Source organism: Cupressus sempervirens, chromosome 4 (assembly GCF_028749045.1).
Source record: "Cupressus sempervirens isolate cs-2001-9-10 chromosome 4, ASM2874904v1, whole genome shotgun sequence".
Taxonomy (NCBI): Eukaryota; Viridiplantae; Streptophyta; class Pinopsida; order Cupressales; family Cupressaceae; genus Cupressus; species Cupressus sempervirens.
The window spans coordinates 451,145,172-451,169,888 of NC_143121.1; the positions used below are offsets into that span (position 1 = coordinate 451,145,172).

General features: G+C 34.6%; 1 protein-coding gene across 7 annotated transcripts in view; it reads left to right on the forward strand.

Annotated features, from left to right (window-relative positions):
- The window catches only part of LOC149561932 (uncharacterized), a 240,421-nt gene that overhangs the window by 101,389 nt on the left and 114,315 nt on the right, over positions 1-24,717 (forward strand). For 6 of the 7 annotated variants that reach the window (XM_089825455.1, XM_089825459.1, XM_089825458.1 and 3 more), the window contains exons 18-19: positions 20,662-20,720; positions 20,911-21,001. The exons of the other annotated variant lie outside the window; for it this stretch is intronic. In XM_089825455.1, coding sequence (XP_089681581.1) covers positions 20,662-20,720; positions 20,911-21,001 — 150 coding nt within the window. The remainder of the gene's footprint in view (positions 1-20,661; positions 20,721-20,910; positions 21,002-24,717) is intronic. 7 annotated transcript variants of the gene reach the window in all.

Consider the following 24,717-nt stretch of genomic DNA (forward strand, 5'->3'; position numbering starts at 1 on the left):
ACAATCCCTAGTTTCCGATACAACCAATGTAGGTTTACTCACCCATACAGGATAACACTTAACACCCAACATCCTCCTACCAAGTGTTGTACGACCTTACCTCATCATTGACAATTGAAGGGACACCACACATTACAAGTGGCATCCAAGTTATGAACTTGCTGGCCATTGGGGAAACATTTTAGATAAAAGTAGAAATGAGGACAATTCAAGAGTTACTACAAACGAAATGAAAAATGAGTCTATGCATGACACAATATAAAAACATTTGAGAGAAGTTGGTTCAATTGTTAGGCACACTAACATAAGAAAGGAATAATAATGACCACAAATGTTATCAAGGAGACTATACTAGAAATGGAAAACAATCCATCAGTAGTAAAACTAAAAAAAGCTTGACTACAATAATTTTGAAGCCCATAGTTCCAACATTTCCATATTGGATAGAACATTGAAAAATCAACGAACCCAAGTCGGTTTATCTACGAAATTTGTTCCAACAAGATTCGATAAATGGAGGCCTACAATATGATATGGCTCTAGGAGACTACATAGATTTATGAATGAATTATTTATAAAAAAAAATTTAAAGATAATCACTTTTTCCCGTAGAGAAAAGGGGAGTGATGATTTTTTAATATTTTGATGGGTTAGGAAAGTCTATAGCACAAAATTGAGAAGACAACTATCTTTGTGTGTCTAATTTTCTTACTTTTTCTCAAGAGTTAGGGTTTGCAAAACATATTAAAGATAAATTAGGTCAAAGTTGTCCTATAGCGTGTGAGGACATGGGCTCCTCCAATTAGCCCATTATTATTAATGAGAAGGCACTCCTAAGGAAGGTAAATGAAAAATAATGTAAAGATTTTTGAAACATTAGAAAAGGTTAAATCTATAGCTAATTGTCAAGTCCCACAATGAATGCATAATATAACTACCCCAACAATTTTAGAAGGCCCAAGATACAAGGAGAAGAAATAGTTTACAACACCTCTAAAGAAATAGGATCAATAGATTCTTCATGTGTTCCTTCTATCACAAGTGAACAAATTATATGGGTTTGTCATATGAATTATCGAAGATCATGCATTGTAGATGACATGATATCTAGGGATCATAATTCAAGCTCCGAGGATCTGCTTAATTATGAGGATGTCACCTAAGGCTCCCTTTCACCTCTTGAAAAGAACGTTGTAGTTCCTAAAAACCAATGGTCAAAGATGAGGAGTAAATATTGTAATGCAAGTGAATCAGAAGATACTTCATATATCCGATCTAATCACCTAACTAAAGATAAAAATGTGATCTTGAAGGTAAAAAGAGATGAGGCACTAGAAATTGTAAAAAATTATAACATTCGGCTTGTTAATAGTCCCGTGTTCAAAGTGGAAGAAAATCAAATCCATGACAATTTAACTTTAAATTAAATAAAGTCATCCTTTATTAGTATTTGGCCAAGGTAGAATACAATGATAGAATTTCAAACTTGTATGCATCTTTGATCAATAAAGTTTTGAGACCAGGTTGTAATGATAGGACATGCCCTAGCAATATGTTTTACAAAACTATAATTGATAATTCATATTGGATTTCCTTTCTTCAATCAAGGATCAAAAGACGAATGTTTGAGTTTGATAGCAAGAAGTCACACTTCCAACATAAACCTTATGTAAAATAGTTATTACTATAATTGTGTCCGGATAAAGTTAACATCAATTGAGGGTTGAAAGGTTATTTTAAACCATCTCTAAGCAGCTTGAAGTACCATTCAATTTTTTAGCTCCATCACAATAGACATAGAGTCCTACTAGCACTCTAGGTCATTTATTAGTATGAAAAATCAGAACAATTGGGATTTTTTTCTTGGCTTTATGGGGGAATGTATCCTAACTTTGACTCTGTGGTAAAACTGAGTATTTGCAGTAGTCAAGATGAGAATAGCTTGGCATCTATTCTAGTTGGAAGTTAAACACCATATTCTTCTTAAAGAGGCAATTACAAAATTAGATTATTGAAATCAAAGTGGCACAATATCAACTTGATGTCTATAGTTGCGAAGCAACTCATCAAGATCCCAAATCATTGCATAGTAATAAATGTCAAATTTTAGGAGAAAAAGGTTTCACCAAGAGCTATTTGTTAATGTTTTAGCATTAGTAGAAGTAAATAATGCCTATCTGATGTACTAATCTGTGTCTATGTTTTTCAGATAAATTGTTATTACTGATTATTAAACATTAACATATATATGTGTGTGCGTGTGTGTTTGGATTAATATATACTTGCAAGTTAACTATTGGCAGATAACCATGCATATCAATAGTCACGATTTTTATTGACACATTAAATATGTTATTGGGCTCCTTCTTGTGTTATGATCAGGCACACTTCTTATGTTTCATTTGTCTTAACTAAACAGACCATTAGTCATGCCACTGAAGAGGCATGACTCTACATGGCCAAGGCCACCTAGAGCCATGACTCCATGGGGTCATGACTCTCCATCTCATACATAAGGGAGAGCAGATTGTTAAGGAAAGTCATCAATAAAACGACATCTCAGACCCAACAATCTGCTACTTAAGCAATATATATATTGTTCAAAATAATTCCATCAAGTCTAATCTGCAGGAGCATTAGCATACTTAACATACACTCCAGATTGTCAGCAATCTGCAAGAAAGGGAATAGTGATCTCAAGCAATATACAAATCACCATTATAGAAGGAATAATCAGTACTACTACTATTCTAGTAAGAGTATCTACTGTTCTAATATTTATTGTAATTGTTTTATCTATCAGAGATCCATAAAACTTAACATGGTATCAGAGCCATTCTGATAAGAAAAACCATTACACAAAATAAAATCTCAGTTTTTAAGAAAAAGGGGCTAAAACCTTAAACCATTAAAATGGTGAATCATGTGAGACTAGAAGATAGGCTTGAGGGTGCATCTAATTTCTCTTCATGGAAAATTAGAGTAAGGATAATATTAAGGGAAATGGAATTATAAGAATATTTTGAATCAAACATGTCTATACCTGAAAATGGACCAGAGAAAGTAACATGGAAAAGACAAAATAACAAAGCAGTGGAGATCATTATAGATTCAGTAAAATATCATATCCTACTGTCCATATCTAGTCTCAAGAGTGCATTTGAAATGTTCTCCACAATTTGAGATACATTTGAAATCAACAATACTAGTAGATTATTAACTCTAAAACAAGATCTACTATACATAAAGATGAAAAATGGAGAATCTATCACCTCATACTTTTAAAGAATCTCTGAACTAAAAGATCAACTGCAACAATGGACAGTCAAATTGATGACAAAGAACTCAACATAATAGCACTGAGAGGTCTTCCACTACCATGGGAAACATTTATTCGAGGATTAAGCTCTCGACCTGAACTTCCAAAATTTGATATGTTAAAAAATGAATGCACTCAAGAAGAATCTAGATTAGTCTCAAGATTACTAAGCACAAATCAAGAGGGAGAAATTCAAATACTTCATGTAAAAACAAATAAGAAGAGAAGATTCAAATACAATAAAAAAGAATCTAACAAATCTTACAAGCAGCGTGATTGGTATAAAGTTAGATGTTTTAAATGTGACAAAAGTGGTCACCCCCACAAATTCTGTCCTGAAAAGAAGAGAATTCAGGCAGCCTTAGCAGAAATCAAAGAAAAGAGTGAAGAGAAAGAAGAAAGAGAAAACTATGCCTTTTACTTAGCCCTTTCAAGTGAATTAAACTCTAATAACAATACTTGGATCATCGACAGTGGAGCATCTCGTCACATAACTGGTTTTAAAGACAAATTTGAAACCTTCTTTGAACAAGCCTTTGAGGAAGTTACCATTGGAGATAATTCTACTCATTCTATTAAAGGAATTGGTTCCTATTCAATTCAACTAAACTCAGGAATTACACTACAACTCAAAAATGTTTTATATGTACCAGGAATTAAGAGAAATCTAGTATTTACTTCTGGTCTTGCTGATCAAGGTTTCAGAATCACATTTCAAGATGACAATGTTCTATCTTGGCCCAAGAATTCTAATATTAAGAAAGCCATTTCCATCGGATTTAGAGATGGAAGTCTTTATAAAATTTGTAATTATCAAAACCTAAACCTAGCTCTTAGTCATGAAACTTCAAATTCCACTAAAATTTGGCATAGGAGGCTAGGTCACCTTCACTACCGGGCATTCTCATCCATAGGTAAAATTGTAAAAAGTTTACCTAGCCTAAAAGCTAATCATTTAAATATTTCCAAAAGATTTTCTTTAGGTAAAAATCCTAAACAATCATTTCCTAAAAGTCTTCACAAATCCAAATCCATCCTTGAACTGTTCCACACTGATCTTTGTGGTCCTATGTTTGTACCTTCTCTTAATGGATGCTTCTTCTATATAATTTTTATTGATGATTACTCTAGAAGAACCTAGATCTATTTCTTGAAGCAAAAGGAATCAACTGAAGTCTTAGGAAAATTCAAAGAATTTAAAGCCTTAGTTGAAAATCAGTCAGGACGTAAAATAAAAACTCTAAGATCAGACAATGAAGGTGAATATACCTCTGATATTTTAAAGAATTCTTGTATTTCCGTTGGGATTAAGAGGGAGTTTTTTGTACCTTCTAATCCTCAACAAAATGGAATTGCAGAACGTAAAAACAGATCAGTTGTTGAATCAGCCAGAGCAATGATGCACGATCAAAACCTTCATACTTCCTTTTGGGCCGAAGCATCTAACACTGCAGTCTACTTTCAAAACAGATGTCCACACTTAGTTTTAGAGAACACCACTCCAGAAAAAGTATTCACTGGCATTAAACCTGATCTATGTGATTTAAGAATATTTGGATGTCCAGTTTATATTCACGTACCTAAAGAGAAAAGAACAAAACTAAAACCTTTCAGGAAGAAGGGAATATTTATTAGATATAGTGAAACAACAAAAGGATATAGGATCTTCATTCCACGTGAAAGAACAATTGAGATTAGCAGAGATGTGAAATTTGAAGAAGATACTGCCTTTAAAATTTACAGAAACAGTGATGAATCTGTCACTGAGTCTATTCCTGAAGAAGATGAAAATCAACAAATAGAAATTGAGAGGGAGAGTGATTCTGAACCTTCCTCTTCCACTATGCCTGACCATGAAGATTCTGAAAATATCAATAATAAAAAGAGGCCACTTTGGGCTAGGAAAATAGTAGAAGAAAATCATGTTGAACCTAATGAAGTAATGCGAGAGAGAAAAAGAACAAGAAATCAATTGTGTTATGTTGCATTGTTAACTGAACTTATGAAAATAGAGCCTTCTAGTGTTAAAGAAGCACTTTCAAATCAATTTTGGAAAGAAGCAATGATTGAAGAATATAACTCTATATTAAAAAATAACGTATGGGATGTTGTACAAAGACCTAAGAATGAATCAGTTGTATTGTCCAAATGGCTATTTAAAATTAAATATGCATCTGATGGCAGCATTGAAAAATACAAAGCCAGGTTTGTAGCACGAGGTTTCTCACAGAAAGAAGGCATCGATTATGAAGAAACATTTGCTCCAGTTGCTAGATATACTTTAGTTAGAACCATCTTGGCTATTGCAGCATCCAAGGGATGGAAGGTATATCAAATGGATGTCAAAACAATATTCCTTAATGGCAAGATTGAAGAAGAAGTCTATATCGAGCAACTAGAAGGTTTTAGTACTCATGACAACAAAACTCATGTTTGTAAGTTAAAGAAAGCACTTTATGGTCTCAAATAGGCTCCCAGAGCTTGGTATGAAAGGATAGACAACTACCTATTGAAGTTAGGATATTTCAAAAATGAAGCCGATCCCAACTTATATTTTAGAACAGATAGTGATGATATGATTATCCTTGTGTTATATGTTGATGATTTGTTGATAACAGGTGAGGAAAATCTTATAAAGAAATGCAAACAAGAACTCACAGTAGAATTTGAAATGAAAGACTTAGGTCTACTTCACTACTTTCTTGGATTAGTAGTCTGGCAGCAGGATAACTGTATTATTTTGAATCAAGGAAAATATACAGTTGACATTTTAACAAAATTTGAAATGATGGAATGTAAACCAACAACTACTCCTATGGAAGTAAATCTTCACAAGTTGAAAGATGATATGATAAAATCAAAAGCTACAGATTCTGCTTACTATAGGTAGATTATTGGATCTTTAATGTATTTGGTGAATACTTGTCCTGACATATGCTATGCTACTCACACCTTGAGTTATTTTATGTTTTGCACCAAAGAAGATACATCTACGTACAACTAAATACATTTTAAGATACTTAAAGGTTACTATTGGAATGGGAATCAAATATGATAAAGTCAACATCAACTTTATGGATATTCAGATTCTGATTGGGTAGGCGGTCCTATTGAACGTAAATGTACTTCTGGATATTGCTTCAATCTAGGATCTGGCATGGTTTCTTGGTGCAGCAGAAAACAGACTTCAGTTGCATTAAGTTCCACCGAAGCAGAAAGATCGCATCTTCTTTGGGTGCTAGAGAAGTGTTATGGCAACAGAAGTTGTTAGTAGATTCGTTTTAAAGACCTTTGAAGCCTACTGTGATTCATTGTGATAATCAAAGTTGCATCAAGCTTTCAACCAATCCGGTATTCCAAAATCGCTCCAAACATATTGAAATTCCTTTCCATTTGAATCGAGGAATCATTCAATTAGAGTATATCTATATAAATGAGCAAACAGTCGATATCTTTACCAAGCCTCTTGCTAAAGTGAAGTTGAAGTACTTTAGAGAAAAAGTTGGTATGATTAATTTGTACTATTGAATATTAAATTAAATTTTTAATTTATGTGAGTTTATGCTTCTATTGTTGGTTAGGAGCATCATATGTAATGAAAGGTGACGATCTTTCGTGGACATATTTATTCAGCAGGTAATTATTTACAAGGTGACGATCTTGTAAAAATAGGCCTGTTATCGTGGACATCTCTAGACATTGTTTCGGGCAATTAGAGATCATAGATAACAAACTTATGTTATTATCATGGACATCTCTAGACATTGCCTCAAGCAATTAGAGATCATAAGTAACAAATTTTCATGGACATCTCGACATTGCTTTGGGCAATTAGAGATCATGAAATCTTATGTTATTACTATGGACATCTCTAGACATTGCTTCGAGCAATTAGAGATCATAGGTAACATTTTCATTGCGTTTACTCTAGATATTGTTTTAGACAATTAGAGATTATGATATACATTATGATAGCGTTCATAACTCGGTGATTTTTGTTATCTAACTTTTAACTGTTTCTTTGCGTGAAGATCAGATAAAGCAATCAAGTTTTCTATACTGAAATTTTAATGGTGTATTGCTTGTCCCTTGCTAAAGAGGGAGTTTTAATGTTTTAGCATCAATAGAAATAAATAATGCCTTTCTGATGTACTAATCTGTGTCCATGTTTTTCAGATAAATTGTTATTACTGATTATTAAACATTAACATATATGTGTGTGTGTGTGTGTGTGTGTGTGTTTGGATTAATATATACTTGCAAGATAACTATTGGTAGATAACCATGCATATCCGTAGTCATGATTTGTATTGACACATTATTAAATATGTTATCGGGTTTCTTGTGTTATGATCAGGCGCACTTCTTATGTTTCGTTTCTCTTAACTAAACAGACTGTTAGTCATGCCACCAAAGAGGCATGACTCTATGGGGTCATGACTCTCCATCTCATACGTAAGGGAGAGTAGATTGCTGAGGAAAGACATCAATAAAACGACATCTCAGACCCAGCATCTGCTACTTAAGCAATATAAATATTGTTCAGAATAATTCCATCAAGTCTAATCCATAGGAGCATCAACATACTTGACATACACTCCAGATTGTCAGCGATTTGCAAGGAAGGGAATAGTGATCTTAGGCAATCTACAAATCACCACTATAGAAGGAATAATCAACGCTACTACTATTCAAGTAAGAGTAGCTACTCTTCTCATATTTATTGCAAATGTTTTATCTATCAAAGATCCATAAAACTTAACACTATCAACATTGGTTTACTCTCCATCCCAAATGATCTCCTAGGGAAGTGAAAAAGATCTATCGTAGGTTCTTAAAAAAAACATATTAGCCCATTCTAAGCTGCTGGTGTAAACTAGAACAACTCCCATAGTTTTGAAAACCTAAAGAGGGTTGAAATCAATGCAATGTAACTCAAGAAAGACCACATTAGGAAACTGTAACGCGCTACTAGGGAATCCAAGAGAAATTAACCTAAATAAGTTACAATGTTTATTGCACATTTTTTTCTTTAAAATTTTATACGAGATTACTCATAACAATGCGAATGCAATACAATGAAACACATTACATACACATAAAGAAACACAAAGACAAATTACATTTCTCGAGGATTCTTTGATGTTGAATCACATTTGTTTAAATGTTATTAAGTAGATTAAATCATAAGTACAATGTTTACATCTATAAGGAAATATCAAATGCATTATCTCATAATGAATAAATAAGTTCAATTGATAGAATGAAGTACATACAAAACACAAGATCCACTACACTTTCTGTAGGTATGTAAATATAACCAAATACAATATGATACATCATCTCATAGAGACCTCAAAGATACAAAGTACATGAATACATAAGTACATCATGTGACAATAAAGAAAGTCTGCAAGTGATATGAATAAGAATGGTGCAACTGCAGCAATCTAACTACTAGCATCGGTACAAGTCAGTCATGATCTCAATGGTAAAAGAATCAGTAACACATGAACTTATGGTAACCTAATCAAGCCCACTAACACTATGCTAGGGAGATAATGTACAATCCTACATGGATATCAAACAATAAAAACAATTCTTAGGCAAGGGATCCTGGAAGCTCTCTACGTCAATGGTACCACAAACTAAAGTCTAAAGATAAAAAATAGATAACAATTATTAGAAGTACCAATAGGCAACCAATGCAACACCACATACCAAAACGAACAACCAAAAGCCAACTTCCAAATCAGATATCAAAGCTAAATAAATAAAAACCACCAATAATTAGCAATCTCTAGATAAGAAACAACCAACAAATAAATAACGACTAGAGCGAAATGCAAAGTCTATGGAGCAGACTTAGGCTACATATTAGAGAGTGTCATCACATGGTCAACTACTTGAGGTACCCTTGACTAGCGTCTCACTAGACCCCAAACCCTCAAGAGCTGAGTTAACTTGAACTGGTCACTTTGGACTACAGATCCTCAATGTGGCTCATGCAAAACTTGAATACACTCCCAGGAAGATGAGGAACACTAGTCATACCTACTTTTTAGGTATCATCCTATTCCCATCCTTAGCTTGTACAAGCGCTTAAGGCATGGGCGAGGCAATATCTCTAATTTTTTAAATTTGTGCTAGAAATTACAATTAAATATGTTATCACTTATTGTAAGTTTGTTAATAAGTAAGCCACATTGAGGGTCCCAAGACAACCTCCCGTAAGCTCACAAATCACAATAAATCTCACAACTCACAAAATAAACAATGATCAATCTTGGTTCCATGACAGGCAATTGAAACTCACACTAGTCTTGAAAACACAATATCATAAATTCTCTTATTAGTACATATCAAGAAAAATGTAGTAAATTTCATGGTTTTAACTTTTAATATTAGAAATTTTTGTTCAAACACTAGCTGGTTTGTTTTTCCATTAGGCAGTTTTCCTTTTGCGGAATTTTCTCCAATTAATTAGGGTTTTCAAATTCACTTGAATTAAAAGTTTTATCTAAGTTCCACTATAAGGTTTACCCAATTCAATGAATTCAAAAAGTTCTCTATAGAAACAATTTATCAAAATTTTCCTTTTCAAATTTACAAAATAATAGAAAGCTAAGTTCCTCTATCAAATTCTTACATAAATTCTATTCACGTTTTTGTAAAATTTAATTCACCTAGCGTAGTAGACACGGTAAAAACAATCTTTCTGAATTTTTTTTGCAATGGTTCTCAAATCCTACCTCAAATCTACTAGTTGAATTTGAAGACAAACAAAACAATTCCTACTACCCAAAATACTCTTATGCATTGAAAAGAATTGTTTAACTTCAATCTACTTGGATGCTCGCGATTAAACCTATTCGAAGTCTTTTGGGAAAGCAAGATACTAAGAGGGACTGGGTTTGAATCAGAATCTATAATAAATTTATCCCTTAAAACAAATATCAAATCAAATAGATTCACTACTAATCCATCTCACAACAATACCATGAATCACATAAACATAAACTGCAGTACTGTGATAGATCTAACTAATCACATCCATGAAGATAAAGGTAAATGGTAAACACATAATACAAGAGATTTGGTTACCCAAAAACCCTCCAAGGTGAAGGTAAACTTGGGGTGGGGATGACACCCACAATTCTTCACTACTATAGCAATAAAGTTCACTTGTTAGGGATACAAGTTTGATCACTTTTAATGATCTACCCTGTGACAGGCTTGCCCTGGTAAGAGCTTACAAACTTCTTCAGTCTACTTTGATAAAAAGATTTAAACTTACAATGAAGTAAGCACTCTTTTAGGAGATTTACAAGGTCTGTTAGGATCACTTTATTAAGAGATTTACCTTGAAACACTTGCTAGAATGTATCAGTATCTGATCATTTGGTTAGTACTCTAATGGTTGATTATAGGTCTCCTCTTTACAACTCTATTCTGATCTAAAATCTGATATAACTTTGTTCTGCCTTTCATTGATTTTCTCGGTTGCTTTGCATGATGTTTTCTTCTAACATCCAAACATAGCCTCTTGCGCACACACTTCTCTCTTTGATTTTGGGTTTGGATCCTTCTTAAATAGATAATAGATGAAGCTTCTATCTTAGGATCAACGATCTAGATTCACCTCTTTTGTCGTTTATGCTTTGCGTTTTTTGATTGGTTGCATGGCTTGCATAGGGATTAATGATCAAGAACCAAAACACGTAATCATCCTCTTAAATGTTTGTATGATCATTAAATCATGCATAGAATTTGGCCCCAAATGGTTTACCTAAGTGTTTGTGCCATTCCAAACACATACCGCAATTGGCTTGCTCAACACTCAAGCACTCTGATGCTCAGTCACAACTATTGTCCATATGTTGTCACTCCACACTAACTTTGCTCGACATTAGCTAACTTCTAAGAATACACTTGAGTATTCAGCATAAGTGAAACACTCGGCTAACATACTTAGCTCGGTACATACGGGTGCACTTGGCGACCACTGATTTGCTTGAGAATAGTAGTATGACTCGACTTTTACTGAAATATGAACAAGTCCTTATATAATACTTGGCCTTAGTAAGATGACTCGGTCGCAACGATGACTGACCAACTTTGGCTTAGAAATGATTAAGTGTTTGACACTAATTAGCAACATGACTTGGAGATCAACAAAAGCTGTATATATTTCAATGACTAGAATAGGCTCTAAGAAAACCTATCTCTCTTAGGGTTTCTAACTTCTTAATTTCTAAAAAGGGTAACTCAGTTTAAAATTAAATAATAAATGTTTTAATTTACTAATTCCTCCCATGCACATTAAATTCCCTTTTCTTAATTTATTTTCTACTTTCACTTTATCTATCCATGCACTTTTAACTTCCACAATTATTATTTTAATCCATAATTAATATTAATAGCGTGCTTATAACATGCAACTCATAATTAATTTTTATTATATCAATTATGCATTAAATTTTAAATATTCCTAATTGGGGGCTCGTAAGATGCACCTTGAAGGAGACTCGCAGATTGTGATCAATGGAATTGCTAAAGGGAGTCTGGATGCGTGGTATTTGGATAGACATAGTAGACAAATCAGAGATATTCTAGCTGATGTGTAGGAATTTAAAGTCGCACATGTCCATAGAGATGCCAATTCCTAAGCTGACAAACTCTCCAATGTGGAGATGGCTGGCTCCTTAGAAGAAAACTTCGCATGTTGGGAAGACTTTATAGCCAAATTTGAGCTTTTCATTTGGACTAGATTGATGATTTTACCATTACGATAATAGATAAACCTCTATTATTAGTTAATGGTAATCTATTGTATATATGAGAATGTTTCTAATAATTAGTTAGCTGTAGTTATCTGTTAGCTTTTTTAGCTTTCTTTCAGCTAGAATAGAATGTTTCTGTTCTTTACGATTGTTTCTTAAGGAAACATCATTCCATTCTTTTGTATATAATGATCTCTTGGTCTCTGTTAATAACAAGAAAATATTTTCCAATTACTTTGTAATATGGTATAAGAGCCAATACTCTAAATTTCTTCAAAAATAATTATAATTTCTTGGTTGAAATTATTTGTCTTTTATTTTCGAAACTATCTGATGCTTATTTGCTTCGAAATCTCTCTATAATTCGACTAGGGTTTCCGTTCTGAGAGATCTGAATTTGCCAACATCTGGTTTGGTTCTACAACCTATTTCTATTTAGATCCATCTATTTTTTCAGCACATTTCCACCATTTTTGTCGGGTTTTTTGTAGCATAGCCATTTTTGTTCAAAACCCTAACTTTTTGTACCGAATCAATTTTTTTTTTAATATAGATTCTTGGTGGGTTTTTTGAGATCTCAATTGGCTTATTGTTTGTATTTTTTGGGTGCCTCGATTTTCATGCCTTAATTTTTTAGTTAGTCTATGCAGAAATTGGCAACATTCTTTTTGGGTTTTTTGAGCTCTCTTCTGGGTCACCCTTCAATTTTTCTTGGTCTCTACTTTATTAGGGTTGCATGTACTTGCATGTTGTTTGCATTTTCTGCTTTATCATGCGAAGTCTTGTATTTTGCCTCCCTTAAAAATTCTAGTGGGTTTTCATAATTTTTTCACTAAGAAAAATAAAAATAAAAATTCCAATGGGTTTTCATATTTTTTTTGCTAATTTTTTTTATGGGTTTCTATAAATTTTCCCATAAAAATTTCTGATTCTGTAATTCGCAAAGTTGTGTGGGATTCCTTTGTGGGTTTGTAATTTTTTCCTCAAAAATTATCTGTTGGGTTTTACCGTTTTTCCTAAAAAATAAAACTTTGTATGGTCAGGTTTTGATTGTTTTTTCACCTCAAAAATCATGTTGGGTTTTGATTGATTTTTCACCTTAAAAATCATGTTGAGTTTTGATTGATTTTTCACCTCAAAAATCATGTTAGGTTTTGATTGATTTTTCACACCAAAAATCCACGTGTGGTCACATGAAGGTTGAATGTCAGAAGTTCTTAGCTGCCCTATCTAAGCAATCTAGTTTGTAGCCCATCGTGAGTAGTGTGGAGCCCTTGAGTAGACAAAATCTTCCTTTTACGCTTTTTGACAGCTTCGTGCTTTGGGTATATTAATCATTACGGGAGGGTATTACGATAATAGATAAATGTCTATTATTATTTAATGGTAATCTATTGTAAATATTAGAATGTTTCTAATATTTAGTTAGCTATAGTTATCCGTTAACATTTTTAGCTTTCTTTCAACTAGAATAGAATGTTTCTATTTTTTATGATCTTTTCTTAAGGAAACATCGTTCCATTCTTTTGTATATAATGACCTCTTAGTCTTTGTTAATAACAAGCAAATATTTTCCAATTACTTTGTAATATTTACAACTTCTCAATGATCTAGTCCTGAAACCCATCAACCTTGGATGATTATCTTTTAAGCACCTTCGTATGATTATTGAGTTGGGTACTTGGATTTCCTATTCCCAAACAGGCTGGTTTTAATGCTTGTACTCAACTTGGCTTTTATTAATTAGTCTAGAGCAGTGCATGACCTAAGTATAGGCGGTTGGGGAATCGTAACCAGATTTAAATCTCAGTGCTTCCGAACTTTAAAGATTTGGTATGTGTGAAGGGTGACGAATTCCCCTCTGATTATGCTATTAGAGGAGTTGGAGTACGTTGCACTCATAGCAGTGATTCAGTAACATGTGTGTCCTCAATTGGATGTTAAATTAATAATGAAACCTTTTTTGAAGTGTGGCCTTCGCGAGACTTCGATTAGTGTTAATAGCCAACTTCTTAACTTTCTCTGACATTCAATACAAGCCGAGTCTGGTTTCCCTCATCTTGTAGAATGGAAGTGAATTTCTCCTTGTCCACTGATGGGAAAAAGCCATCCTCTGATGGGTCCATCTCGGTCATTTGTCTTTGACACATTTTCAAGTTGGATCTTGGGGATTTCTTGGATGCAATCAAGTTGTTCTTTGGGGTAGCTTTCTTGGGAAAGGACCTACGTCCCTACTCAAACTTGGACATCTTGTCCTTGTTTTCTACCTTAGGCCTTATGGTGGTAGACTCGAAGCACAAAGTCTTGTATGTGGTCAAAGCGGCTCCGAAGCCAAAATGGAGTGGAGGCATGGACAACATTGTCAAGTGTGCTGAACTAGTAATTGGCTTGGTCATGCGGGCCCGCCCATGGCGTCTCATTGGTCGCGGGCTTGGCGAGCTCCAACCCCTTTTGATTTGGTCGTGTGATGCACCCCAAAGCTTCATCTCTTGTTGCTCGATGGGGATGGTGCAATCTTGTTGAGTGTGTGTAGTCTATTGATCGGGTGAGGGTGTTGATTGGTGAAAGCGTGGTGAGGCACCATAAAGTTACTCCTATGAAATCTTCTGGGCCGCATGATAATGATGGTCATCCTTTGATTCAAGGGAAATTTCTTGTAAGATGTCGAATGCAAGAGATCCTGAAGGGCATAGTGAGCCGGGCTGGTGGTGTTGATAGTGGGACAACTTGTAGGTCTAGTGAAGGAAAACATGTTGAAGGAACTTGGGAATTTGGTTCTTCTAGAGTTGGTCTCAAGTAGGCTCCCCTGTCTGGGATAGACATTTCCCTTCCCCCTAAGTGTGCTCCAGGTGCAGGTAGGAAGAAGGCATGAGGCACACGTATGGCTAGTTAGGGTGCTGAAGCTTTTCCTGCTCTTGTCTTCTGTAATGTCCGTATTATCATGTAGCTTTGAGAATCCCCATGTGCGGATCAGCAACTCCATGTAGCTTGTTGGGATGTCATGTGGTCTTTGCAATACTTGTACTGTGTTTCCAACCTTTCGTACACGATGTACACCTTTTGATGTAGACACGAAACCCATCAGACGTGGGAAAGCCACACCTTGTGATGCACACTGTCAGACACAAACACAATACACTGCAGACATGGATAAGCCACACCTTCAAATGCGGCCATGAAACCCTTTGAACGTAAACATGATGCACATCAAGCATGGACATGGCACACCTTTGGATGCGTACATGGCACCCTTTCAATGCAAGCATGGCACACCTTCAGACGTGGACACAACACCCTTTGGATCCAGTCAAGGGACACCTTCGAAGGAAAACACCACACTCTTCGAGTAAAGGCAAGATAAGGAACTTAATGCTATCGACTTATGCTAGACGTAGAAGACATGCTTGATAAATTACACAGTTATAATGGAGATAATCGCACAAAGTAATACATGTAGAATTGCACACAAAAATATATCTGTGATTACAATAGATGTGAATCGTATGTAGAATAGGGTAAATGATGATTCCCACCAAAACTACAAAGTGCCAGAGGAGGGAGGATCTTGCATCTCCAAAATGGCAGACGAGTCTCCAACTAGAATCTCAACTAGAAAGAAAACATAAGATTCGTCATACCTATAACTATGCCAAACTTGGCTATATAATGGGCTTTGGGATTTCCCAAAGGTTTACAAGTAGGACAACAATAGTTTATTATTCTTTTAATTTGGGCCCCTTTATTTATCTAAGTCCTTATGATATTTATGCAAAATTTAGGACCACTTTAATGAATTAACTCAATTAAGTCACTTTAATAAAATTGGGGACATTGCATCCTCATAAATTCATGTGTATTCTTAGTGTTTCTGAGTGTATGCTCCTTGTTTGTCTGCATACTTTTGGAATATGAGAATAACTAGAGGGAGCTAAAAAGATATGAATTTATTACATTTCAAGGCCATAGATGTGAGTTACATTGTTGTGTAGACATTAGGTCAATTCAAATCGTTTTGATACTATTAAAAGATGAACTTGCTCTTTGGTTAGAGTGATGAGAGAAACCTTGTCATAAAATTGTAATCTTTGCAAATTCTCAACACCTTGGTTAAACCTTAATATTAAAGTTGTGCAACAGAAGCCATCCCCATTGAAAGATTTGGATTAAAAATGTTATTGCTTGAGGAGAAGCAATTTTGGAAAGGAGAGATTGGACTGCCTCCTTGAAATATGATTAAAAAATAAACAATATTAATATTAAAATATAAAAATAATTGGATAAAATATAATATAATTTATTAAAGTTAATTAAATGTAATGACAGGTCGAGAGATATGCAATGAAGAGTTCTGACTCCCTTAACATAAGATATAAAAGGGAGGAGAGTTCATTTGAATGGTGATACAAAGGAAGGAAGGAAGAAGGGAGTGTTGAGTTTGTGGATTACTGCAAATGTAGTTGCATTGCCATTTGAGGGTTTGATTCCGTGTTGATCGGTGGTGAGCAGTTGGAATGTAGGCGACCATAGGGTAGGTTGCTTGAACTTCTTCGATGTTTTTTCAAGCAATACATTTATGCTCGACTCTCCATCTACGATGGTGTCCGTGAGGATGGTTCCAAGAATACCCATCTCAATTATTGTAGGGTGTCTTCTTGTGTTCAACGTGAGTGGCATTGGATCTATCATGTTTGTTTTGCTTCCACCTTGTGTGTCCTTTCCTAGCTTTTCCACCACGTTAGGGGATGGTGTCATATTTAGTATTGCAGTATGTAATTGAAGCATTGCAAGAAGGTTGTTTAGTTTCATGGGAACCTTAGCTTGTATTACCTACTGTATGATGTTTTGCTCTTCCTGGTTCCTCCTTGAGGTAATGGCAATGTCCTTCATTTGTGATTCTTCGCCCTTCATCTCTTTTTCTATTTCCGTGTTTGCCCACTGCATCCTTTTCTTTTCCTCTTCCGGTTTCGAGTATATTGCCTTCTTCGCTCGTGCGCGAGTGATTACTATTGCTTCTTCTTCACATCTTCCTATGGTCAACAGGTTCACCCCGGGTTTAGGGCATTTTTGAGTCCTTGTGGTCTGCAAGACCACAACTATGGGGTTCCCTTTGTAGTACAACCTTTGGAAAAGTGGCAGCAAAGGTAGCACGCACGACATTGTATCATTGTTCGTCCAGTTGGATCGTACTATATGTAGTTGTGACCCCCGTTATTGTTATTGTTATTGCCACCTTGTCCATGTCAGTTATTGTTCCGATACCCTCTTGAGATTGCCATGTCATTGTTTGTATTTGTTCTTGCTCTCGAGGTGGATGCTTCTTGCGTTAGTAGAACTTGTTGATGTTTCTTTGTTTTCATATTGAATGGGCATTCCTTGGTGGAATGTTCCACAATTTGGTAGATATCCTGCGAATTGGGAGATAACGCAAAATTTGTTGTTAGGGCAAGAGCCCTTTGTGTGGCCCTCCTTGCAATCCGTACACCAAAGTTCCCCTTCTCTCGTTTATCCAGGGTTCTTTTTCATGTTTTTAAACTCTTTCATCATATGTTGTATATCCTTCTATAATGCTTGAACCTTTTTACTCGATTCATCATCGCTACTTTCGGAAGATGAGTCTTCTGAATTCGACGATCTGTCTCTCTTCTTTTGATCGGTTTTGTGTTCACTCTCTAAGTCCATCACACGATTATATGCCTCAATGTGCAATGTTGGGGGTACTATTTTCATCTTTCTCCGTAGTGTTGGGTGTAACCCTTCAATGAACCATCTTTTCTTTAACCAATCTGCGAGTTGGCTTTCCATTTCTCCTACTAGTTCCTTTAGTCTCCTCGCATATACGCAAATTGTTTCATTCTTTCCCTATTCTGTACTGTAAATTTTCACTATGATTTCATTGTCATCTCTGATAGTCGAAACTTTGCTGTAAATTCCTTCTTGACATCCGTCTATGTTTTCTTCAGGTCGATGTCTGAAAACCAATTGATTGGGACACCTCGTAGAGTAGCTGGAAATTGTTGGATCCAGTCATCTTGGTCCATTACACCATTCGCAGTCTAGATTGTTTCACACGTTTTACAATGTCAGATTGGATTGATCGTCCCATCACCATTAAATTTTCACAATTTTTCCTTTGGCTCTGCCATTGTTAACTTTTATATTTGTTGTACTTGTTGCACATCTGCACTATTCTGTGCAACTATGCTATTCTGAGCACCCACATTGCTCTGAGTACCTTCGTTGTTCTGCATAGTTGTGTTGTTTTGCGCAACCTCATTTTTTTGCACAACCGTGTTACTCTGTGATGTGAAGAGGTCTTCTACAAGTGAAGTTGTTTGATTCTCAACTTGTATCCATTTGTGTGGTGTATCGGGAACAAAGAGTTCACCCCACAATCATGCTCTTTTAACACCTCGAGCTTTGCGGATTCCTTCTCTTCTGTTCGGATTCTCTACCCTTGGTGTATACAAGTTTAGGAAGTCCTCCCTTGTCTCATCCACTAAATTCAAACTTTGTCACATCTCCTCAAGGAGGTCCTCGACACTCACTTTTTTAGGTGAATGCACTTTGTCAGTCCATTCTCCTTCACCACTTTGGTGCTCATTGGCAAGTTGTTGAAACTTGTGCCTTTACTCTGCCTATTGTGTGAGAATTAATGCTTCCCGTGTTGTGCGCACATCATCCTTTTTTTCTTTTTTTTGATCTTTATTGAGCAAAATCGACATTAATCTTCATAACACATCTTTTGTACCAAGTTCAACCGGCAACAACGCCAAATGTTTACTGTACAAGGTAAACAGATAGTTATTGCATTAAGAGACTAGAATGTAACACAAAACACAATAGTACTTTTGTCATATAAGCAGATATACAATCACAATTACTATGATGATTCATAATTACATTTGGACAATGTACATATATCTCCCGAAGGGGTGACACAACCATCACACACCCTTTTGAACACTAACTAATCTCATCGGCTATAGTATAGTTTTTACTGACAAAAAATGCCTATTGTTGGGCATTTTACCACTTATGATATTGTAGTTTTGGGGCCTTTTGGTGTAATGACCATTGAACATTAAATATCAACTTGATACATTATATGATGACCAAATTGGATATTTATGTTATGAATATGTAAAACCTCCAGTCTCTTATGTGTGTGTATGTAATTATCCTTCCGCGAGCTCCATAAAATGGTGCTTTAGATTGCTATCTCAAAAATGTGTTCTTTCATCCCATGTCCACGCCATCCTAGAAACATTGTGGATCACTTGTGTTGATCGTTTCCTCCCAAAGCCCACAACTATGTTCAAAGCTTAGCTTTGTGCCCTTCTTGTGTTAACCATTATCATTGCATACAATAGTTTTTTTTTTTCAGTCTTGTCAGTAACATTATTCAAGTTGTATAGCATAGTTTGGGAAGAATGTTATCAAAGTACGTTTTAACACTTTTCTTCTTTTTCCCAGGGGAAATTAGTATTTGCAAGCCATGCAACATAGACAGACTGACATGCTTCAGTTTTTTTGCATTATTATGTTGGTATGATGCTTTTAATGGATACAATGCATAAAGTGATAACAAAGTAAGGAATAACATGGTGACATTACGAAAGAATATTGAAAGATTGAAGAATGCTAGATTGTAAAAGATCTGATCAATAAGTAAAAATTATTGATTCCCGCATACAATCTAATTATCATAAAAACTATTTCATGTTATATCTCTCTACAAATTAATAATTACATATTGCACATATTTTTTTTAATGAAAATTTTGAAACTTATATTTTCATTTATTCTTAATGTATGCATAGGTAAATTTTGACGCATCTTCAAATTAGTTTTAGGTGCCATAAAGTTGACCACTCGTATTTTATGATTTGTATTTAGTCAGAAATTACTGTGTTGTATAACATGGAGCATATAATCAGAGAATATTTTCTATATGGATAAGAAGAAATATTCTCATAGGTCCAAGCAATATAACAGTGACAACAGCATAGTTCATATATATATATATATATAATGTTTTTGGGCAGTTTGTTTGTATCCTGTAGTCTTTTTCCTTCCAATGTGTTGTTTTATTCAGTTGAAGTAATTAAACACTTCATGTGAATGATTTTTTTAATAATTAAATTTAGTTTCTAAATATGATTGATAAAATTACCCCTACAAAGTCTTCTTGGACTTTTGTATCCTTTCCATTTACTTATGAATGCTGAATCAAGTCCCTGAATTGTGATGTAATGAGAGGCTTGTGGTCGCTGAAGGAGAATATTGTAACCAGCTAATATTGCTTTTCCTTTTAGTTAAGATGGTTCAAAAAATAAATCACTAGTGCATTTGTCAGCAACTTTGTTGTATTATCATCAAAGCATCCTCAATGAGATCACAATGTAGGTCATAAGATTATTTAATATTATATAAACCAAATTATCAAATCATATTAATAGAAACAGGTTGTTTAAAGCTCCTTAATGTCAATGCTCATTTACTGATTTAGTAGACAGGTATGCTATTCGCTTACATGAGTTTTGCTCCTGGATTTTACAGTTTGCATCATTCAGAGCAAATAATTTACGAGCTGCTGATGTAAATGGCTCTTCTGATCCGTAAGTCATTTGGGGATATATTTGTCATTGTGGCTATTTTTTCCTAGCCCTATTGCTTCTCAGTGTATGAAGCTATGATAGAATATCAGTGTGTTCTGATTATGTTCTTTCAGTATGTGTAAGGATTTTCTTTTACACATAAAGAAGTCATTGATCCAATAATAATACCATTTTCTTGTATTTCCTATAGATACATTTTATTTACTGGGTGCAACTTAATTCAAGACTTCAAATCAAAAGTCAAGCAGCAGACTCTTAATCCAGAGTGGAATATGCATAAGGTGAGAGATTAATTACACATTGGGACTCAGAATTACTGATATCCCACATTCAATAGTTTTTAGTATCCTAATCATAAGTTTTTATAACTTATCACAAATGTCATAGATCTTTTAAAATCCAATTAGTGCATCAATAAATATTATATAAGCAACTGCTTGTTTTGCATGCCATTATTTCGTAAGTGTCAGTAGTTTAGTTACTGATATCAGATTGTAGACACCACTATGATAATACTGCATCATGGATTCTTGAATTTAGTGTGAGAAAATATGCACATTAAATGAATAAACAATTTAATTGTACATAAATAATGAGTGTTGATCAAGTCTATCTTTATTGTTGCTAGGTATTTAAACTTGCTGTGTTCCAAAGTCGGAAGGGTTTTAATATCAAGTGCTTTGTCATATATTGAAGTTTTTATAAGAACATTATAGTTCCTATTTTAGTTCCTTGGAGGTATTTCCATTCGTACAAAGGTTTATTGTAGCAAGCTTAATGAAATAAATTAAGCTATATTTTGGCATCGCTAGCAAATGCAGTAGTTTAAACTTCACATATTTGTGCATAGTTATTGGCTCTTCCTCTTCAGACTTGCTAGTGAGCCTGAAGTATATGAGACGGTTTGTTTAAGGACCAAATTTGTCTCTCTTTTGGTAAAGGTAATTGAAAACATCATTGTTCTGAACTGATCTTGACTGAGTGACGTTGCACTTTAATGCATTCTCTGTTTAAAAAGTTGCATTTGTTATTGATTTTAATGCAATTTTATTGTTATCATTTTACTTGTCATATTTTAATGCAATAGATTGGCTTCAAGAATAGACCAGAGAAGAGAGAAAAATACTAGAGTTAAATTGGTTTAATTAGAGGACACAAAGTCAAATAAAAGGATTTAAGGAATTTGTTTCAAAGATACACTCACCACTTACATAAAAATTTGCAATACAAACTTAACAAATTCAATAACAATTTGGGCAGCATGCAGGCATGAAATTCATCTGAAAAAAACTAGGCGACATTGGGAATGTGGGTTGCATTTCCCGGAAAGAAAATTTTGAGGCCGTTTTTGGTCAACAAAGGGACTGTGACATAAAAAAATGGAAAACTTTCAAAAATAGGAAAATGTTAATATGCATATGATAACATTGATAACAATGATACAACATTCATCGTATTGACATATACATAGTAGAATCCTCAAAACACAACAAATAGAGTTTACATGAGAGTCGAACAAATCACTATATAATTGCTTCCATAATTCATTGTTAATGTGCATATAATACAAAATTAAAAAATACTTATACTAAATACACCAATGTTCTCAATGGCTACAAGTTTGTACTACAAATGTCGAAGTAACAAAGTCGCAAATGTCAAAACATAATGATGAAAAACATTATGCTATTTCAAATTGGCATCTCCCATTTTGCATCAAAATCAAAGTCCAACTCTGAGTCACTAGTACAAAGATCATAAGAGCCTAGCTCAACTAATGGAACTTTAGCCAATCCCTTTTGTGTTTCCTTGTCAATCTTGGTTGGCATCCTTTGGATCAACATTCCACCTTAAAGCTGGAGTTGACCAATTGTTATAGTCTTCCTCTTTATAGCAAAGGAACCAGCAATATATCAAAGGAGCTAGCAATATATCAAAAGAGGTGAATGGTGAGCGTCCTTAAACTTGGTTCTCTTTGCCATGCCATTTTCACGATCCAATAGGATCAATTTATGCTAATGTAGCTATATCTATCTTCACGTGTGGTTTTGTCGACAGTTGGTGCATGGAGATTTATAAACTCAAGCTTTAGCGTGTGAGGTAAACTCTCATCCTCAACTAAACACATCTTTCAAAGGTTCTTCATTAACACTTTGCCCACCTCTTTGTCATCAAATGAGATAACCTACTGGCTTTTGGTACATAGCATTTGGGTTTGAGAGAAGCAATTGCCATATCAGGTGGAGCATACACTATGTTATGCTGCTATATCACAATTAGGTTATATATAGTGACCGCATTTTTTGGTTCTCTTATAGTGCATTTAGTGTTGGCTTTCTAGATTGGTGTAAGTGGGATAAAAGGGGTATTTTGATGTTGTTTATGCTTTTAAATAGATTAGTGGAGATGATCAACAAGTTCTTGAGTGATTTTGGATTTGTTCGAGATTTACCATGTTTAGTAACATACTATTTTAGCAGCAAGTTGTACCACTTTCTATTTATAGTAAGTTTCAATCTATGTTCCCCCAAGTTTTTGAGATAGAGATGATGGGACAGGTTTTTGGGATTACAATTTTTTTGGCAATTTTGGGGATGTGAGGGCACGACAAAATTGCAAATTGCATGTCATTTAAACATTATAGAACCTTAAAATAGACCATTCGAATGCCACCTAGGAAATAATAACTGATTTCAGTACTCAATTGTCAATATGCGTATCAATACTTGAACAAGAATATTAAAATATCAGTTTAGCAGTGAACAATATCATCAAAATCTAAAAATCTACATATGCCCAAAGGCTAGAGGGCTGCCATAAAGCTTCATCATCATCTTGAGGTTCTTTTGTCTACTTTTTTTGTTTTTGCTTTGCAAAGATCGGGGATGGGTGATCATCCCTAGTACTGACAAGGGACATTTGGACGTCTCCTTTCCATACCTAGGATGACTTGTTGTCCCTTTTTATCTCCCAGACGTCCCTAATTACCGAGGACATCTCTTACAATGTTTGCCAATTTGGATTGCAGGGGCGTAATGTCCCCATTTTGGTTGACATCATTTTGTGTGCCAGATCAGTGTATCATGGGCTCTCGTAGACTGGTGGTTGTGATGAGAGAGTTATTCTAGCATTTATTTGAGGATTGGATGGCTTATTATGCTCTTGGAGATTATTTTATCATTACTTTTTTATACGTGGCCTACATGTTATAATTTTAGGTAGAGTTGCACTTTTTATTTTATAAAGTTATTTAATTATCAAAGTGCATTATAATGAGTTTTTATAATGGATGCTTCTAGAAGTTCTTAGTAACTTCTTAGAAAAGTGAATAAATAGAGGGCTTGGCCTCTCATTTGCATAGATGGGATTTGATGATTCTACTACCTTTTCTCTATGAGCATTTGTGGTACCATCTAGGTCTGCATATTTTTAATTGGTCTTTGGGAACGATACCTGCCAATAGGTCGCATAACTGAGGAAGTGAAAGATCTTCTGAAGGGTTGCACTTTGGAGATAGTATTAAGCTATCTCAAGTTGAGCATAACTGTGGCCAAGGGCCAACATCTAGAGGATTTGTTTGAAGGAATTTTAATTGCATATCTTGAGGAAATTTCTACTTCAGTTCAAAAGGGTTTGATTTTTTTAAAAAAAGCAATCCGAAAAAAGTAGAACCGAAAAAGTAGGCCAAAAAAGCAGAACCGAAAAAGCAGGCCAAAAAAGCAGTCTGAAAAAACAGGTTTGAAAAAGCAGCTCGAAAAAGAAAATTCGAAAAAAAGAAGTTCGAAAAAGCAGTTTGAAAAAGCAAAGTGAAGAAACATATCTGAAAAAAGCAAGTGAAAAAAGCAAAACAGAAAAAGCAAAGCAGGAAGATAGCATTGGATAAAATTATTATATCTCCCCCATACATAAGACATAATATATATATAGTCTTTCACCCTTTTATTTTGTATATATATCAATCTATTCTCTTCCCCTTTGTCTCTCCACAAAATATCTC